General features: G+C 52.5%; 1 protein-coding gene across 1 annotated transcript; it reads right to left on the bottom strand.

Moving 5' to 3' along the window:
- Positions 1 to 2102: 2102 nt before the first annotated feature.
- LOC103798516 (CMP-N-acetylneuraminate-beta-galactosamide-alpha-2,3-sialyltransferase 2-like) lies at positions 2103 to 4226 on the bottom strand (the record flags this gene model as incomplete). Its single annotated transcript, XM_009070785.1, has 6 exons — positions 2103 to 2270; positions 2380 to 2499; positions 2630 to 2675; positions 3028 to 3207; positions 3499 to 3689; positions 3960 to 4226. Coding segments are annotated over 6 exons (972 nt in total), but the record flags the coding sequence as incomplete, so codon positions are not given.
- Between the last annotated feature and the right edge of the window lie 598 nt (positions 4227 to 4824).

Raw genomic sequence — 4824 nt, 5'->3', positions numbered from 1 at the left:
AAACAAAAGGTGGAATTTTAATTCATTTTTAAATTGGATTGTGTGTTTTCACTTCCCCTTGGTTTCTATTCTGAAATAAACTTCATCCCCTGTGTGTTTTGGTAAAGCATTTGAAGGAATAATTAAATTATTGTAAGTAATTGTGGTACTGAATTGGGAATTAGAATTAAGCATTCCTCTCATTGTGTCAAAGTATGTGGAGATTATGGTGATGATGATGGGGCTTTTTTTCTTTTAAATGATCTACACAAGTGAGTGAAGTGGTTGGTATGTGAAACTAACTATCTTGGGAGAAATTTGAAAATAATGTGGAAAAAACAATTCTGTGGATTCTTGTCTTATTCTGGGGACAAAGCAGACTGATTACTCTTAAATCTCAGCTCTGGATTTGCTTTGCTATTGACTCTAATCTTAGTCCAAGCAGTTGGTCCAGCAGTGCACAGTGAGTGTGACAAGCACAGGAACAGGTACTGCAGAGAGAAAGCTGGTTTATAATTAATTTGAAAGTAGGTAGGCTGGTTGGTGCCTTTAATTAGTTGAACTTACCTGTAAACCAGGGAGTATAAAAACCTGTGTTTTTTTCAACCAGGGAGAGAAGCAATTTGAGTGGTGTGTAAGGACACTGTTTCATCTCCAAAATGGAGGGTTGAACTTGATGATCTTGGAGGTCTCTTCCAACCTTGATGATTCTATGATTCTATAGTATCTACATTTTTTTATGAGGAACAAGAAGTAACTTGAAGAGCTTCAATCACTCATCAGAGTAACTTTGTGACTAAATTTGTAAGAATAGGCAGGAGGCAGAAGATGAATGGAAATAATGCAGCAAGAGTTTAACCTGCAGTCAAACAGTTATCAGCTACTAGCTTGTCCTTGATAAGCCAATTACTTGTAAACTCTAGGAAATGTTGGAGGGCATTGCCCAGAGCACTGTTGAGCACCTAGAAATAAATTGAGGGAAGGTGAAGAGGCAGAATGGAAAAATTGAAATAATGGAGAAATCAAAGAGATAGAAATGGAGATTCTGCCTGGAGAGGCAGAAAATCAATGAAGGTAATAAGCAGTACAGGCATTGCTGTCAATTGGAAGGAAATGGGCAGGAGAGTTGTGATGATTTTAATAGCCTGAAAGCCTGAGTGAGTAATCAGTGGTAAAGCTGAGTCTGGATTGGGGATGTTTGTGATTGAAAGTGATAAAAGACATCCTGCTAACCCTGCTCTGGAGGAGGAAAACCTCCTTTGGGGAGTTCAGTCCCCAGGGTATGCAGTGGGGGGGCTGAGACTGTGTGCCTTGCAAAGCAGGTCAACAAGTAAAGCAAATGGTGACAGTAGATTCACAAATGTTTTCAAAGTTTATTCAACATAAGATCCTTTCAACTGTATCTGAGTCTGTTGTCCCCTGTCACCATGTCTTTTTCCCTTCTTACTCTTCTTCGATACCATTTAAAAAGTAGTTCCTTAATGACAAAAGGACAGGAAGGAGAGATGCTCAAAGAACACCTGCAAACCTTCCTCAGAGTCATCGGTGAGTGGAAGTGTCAGCTCTGTCATGCAGACAGCCAATTTTGAGCAGCTCCCATTCACTTCTGGCACCCTTAGCTTCACAGCCACCGCAGAGCCATGCACAGCAGCTCACAAGCTTCGTGCTCACCTCCAGCCCCACTGTCCCTGAGCACTGAACAGGTTGCCCAAAGAGGTCGTGGATTCTCCCTCACTGGAGATATTCCAGAACCGTCTGGACACAATCTTGAGCCATGTGCTCTGGGAGGCCCTGCTGGAGCAGAGAGATGGGACCAGTGACCCACTGTGGTCCCTTCCAACCTAAGTGGTCCTGTGATTCTGTGATCTCCCCTTCCTCTCTCCCAAACAGTGTGGGCAGAGCCATGCCCTCCCTGTGTCCAGCAAAATGCAGCGTCCCTGGTGCCATGCGAGCATGGCACCCGCAGTGCACAGCTGGTGGGACTAGCACAAGCAGCACTGTGGCCCTGGGCATCACAGGGTCTGTGAGCCTGAGTGCTGGTTGGGAGCAACAAGCTAAAGAGCCAAGACAGCTGCTGGCAGTGCCTGTTCCTGCCCCAACAGCTTCAGTTTCTTAGAAGTGCATCATTTGTAAAATAAAATCCTGCCTTCATCTGCCAGTCTCTGGATGAGGCTGAACTCGGCATCAGCGTCATGGACTCTCGTCCTGCGGAAGGCTCCAGACCAGCGGTTTTTCTCCCAGTAGTGGTGCCAGTTCCCTTCACTGTCTGCTCCAAAGCCAAACACAGATACCTGTGCACGCAGCAGCAAGAGCCATCACTGTGTGTGTGCTTGGGCAGCCCATGGACAAGCAGTGCAGAAGGGTACAGTTGCTGCCCCTGGTCCCACTGGCTGTGCTCACCTGCTGGCAGGTGTGCAGGGCGAAGAGCAGGGCAGTGAAGCCAGTGGAGGGGTATCGTCCGTGACGCTGGGTCCACTTGTCGTGGATGTACTTGAGGAAAGCTGGGCTCAGGATCAGCACCTGAGCGGGGAGTGGAGGAGCTGTCAGCTGCTCTCCAGTCTGGAACAGGACACCCAGTGCCCTCCACCAGTGCAGCCATCAGCTCTCTGCCCTGCCTGCCCCAGAGGAGCTGGAGCCCAAGAGCCCTTACCTTGTTTCTGTCAGCTTTAATGAACTGTTTCACTCTCATGTATGTGCTGCAAAAGCAGAGGCCAGCAGTGAGCATGGGGCACTCCCACTCCTGGGGCTGCCCCTTTGTTTGCAGACTTTGCATCCACCAGTACCCAGACCTGTGGCACCCCCTTGGGCTGGCTCTAGGACACATCCAGCCCATGGCCCCACAGTGGAGACAGCCAGTATCTCACCCATGTGAGTGTGGGGCTGCAGGTTGCCTGAGCCCTGCAGGGACAGGTCAGTGCTCACTACCCAAACTGCAGTGCAGAAGGATGCTAGGACCATTGCCCAGCACCCTTTGTCCCACCAGGACTGTGGTGCTAGTGTCCCCAGGGTCTTGAGCATAAGAGGTGCCATCCCACAGAGCTGGCGTACCGTGTGAGCTCTCCAGTGGAGAAGGCACTGGTCACCCACTGCAGGTCCAGTGGCTTGAAGGGAACAAGGACAAGGTGGACACTGGGCCCAAGATTCACTGCACTCTCTGGGTACATGAAGTGGTGGGTTGTTCTCGTGCCAACATCCAGCTCAAAGCCAGTGATCTTAGCTCTGTTCATCCTAAAGGACAGCAGGATGGCATGTTCTGAAACAAAGGTGCATGCCATTCGGGTCCCAGGCTCCTGGTCCCAACAGGCAGGGACAGCAGGTCACCCTGGCCAGCAGCATGGAGTGGACATGAGTGCCACAGAGCCAGTGTGTGCCCCAGGATGGAAGGCTGCAGAGAGCAGGGTCAGCAGCCAGCCCCATCACAGGCCTTGTGTTGGCAGATTTCAACAGCATGGCCAGGGCCTGGGGCACACCAGGGGCCTCGGAAGACCCGGAGGGCTCAAGTCTCTTCAGATCACCCACCTCAGCACCCAGTCATGGGCATCAATGAGCAGCCCATGACTGGACCCCTTCAGTCGCCCCGAGTTCCCCACCACTGCACACGTTCTGCATCCCGACGGGGCCCGCAGGCTGCCGGTCGGGGCCCGGAGCACGGCGAATAGCTGCTGGATTATGGCCTGGAGCTGGATGCCACTCGGGGAACCCTGCAGGGTCTGAGGGAGCAAGCATAGTGACAGGTGGCACCAGCTGCCCCAGTGGTACTCCCAGAGCGAGACAGAGCCCCACTCCTCCTAGCAGAACCATGGGAAAACACAGAAAAACTCGATGGGATAGTAGGAAAAGGGTGCAGAACAGCCCAGGGTGGGGGGTTGAGCTGAGCTGGGATTCCTTCACCCTCTTTATCCCTATTGCATCTGTTCTTGCCACAGAGAGATTCAGGGAGCCTCGAAAGAGCCACAAGCTCTGCCCATGGCCCCACTCACCAGCCACCACTGAACCACATCCGAGGAGAGCTCGTGGGCTGCACCCGTCAAGAGAGGCCCCACGGCTGCGTCGTAGCGAGCGCTGAACCAGGCAGAGCTGTTGGGACGGGCGGCGCAGTGGGCAGCAGGGGTGTGGAGGAGAGAGGGAGCCCAACGGATGGGGCCAAGGCCATCCATGAGGGCTCGGAAACATTGCCACAGGGCCAGCAGCAGGCACAGGGCCAGCAGCAACTTTTTGCTCCTCTGGTACAGCATCTCATGAGCCACCTGCAGGAAGATGTCACAGAGACCATTGGCAGTGGCACCACAGGACCCCTTCCCACCCATCCTCCCTGCCCAGCCTCCTGGGACGCTGCTCACCCCCCCGAGGGACCTGAAATAGCCTGGGTTTTTCGTTTGCTTTTCAAACTGTTCAGTGGTGGTACTGCTGTGCTCTGCTGCTGCCACTGCCACCAGTTCCTTAGGGCTGGGAAGGGCTGGCTGGCAGTGTGTGCTGCACAAGGAGCTGCTCTCTGCCTGAAACACTTTGAGGGTCTGCAGGGAAGCAGCAAAGCATCATCACCCTGGCCATGAGCCAAACTTTAGCTTCTCCTCTGGAGTGGAGCCCATCCACCCACCAAGGCGGTGGCAGTGAGCTCTCGTCCCTGTGCACACCAGCACTGCGGAGCAGCTGTGGGTAGAGGAGCCCCATAGCCTCTGCACCCCAGCTCTGCCCACACAGGCATCATGCAGCTCCCACCCCAGCAGCCCTGGGGCTCTGCAGCTTCAGGGGCACTAAATCATTGCCAGGAAGAAGGAGCAGGAGGTACCAACTGCTGGTTGTGTGCATGAACTATTCCTAAATATCCGTATTTGAATTTTCTGT

Source organism: Acanthisitta chloris, unplaced genomic scaffold (genome assembly GCF_000695815.1).
Source record: "Acanthisitta chloris isolate BGI_N310 unplaced genomic scaffold, ASM69581v1 Scaffold43702, whole genome shotgun sequence".
Taxonomy (NCBI): Eukaryota; Metazoa; Chordata; class Aves; order Passeriformes; family Acanthisittidae; genus Acanthisitta; species Acanthisitta chloris.
Note: the sequence above shows the minus strand (reverse complement) of the source record. Positions and strands in the feature narration are given on the sequence as shown.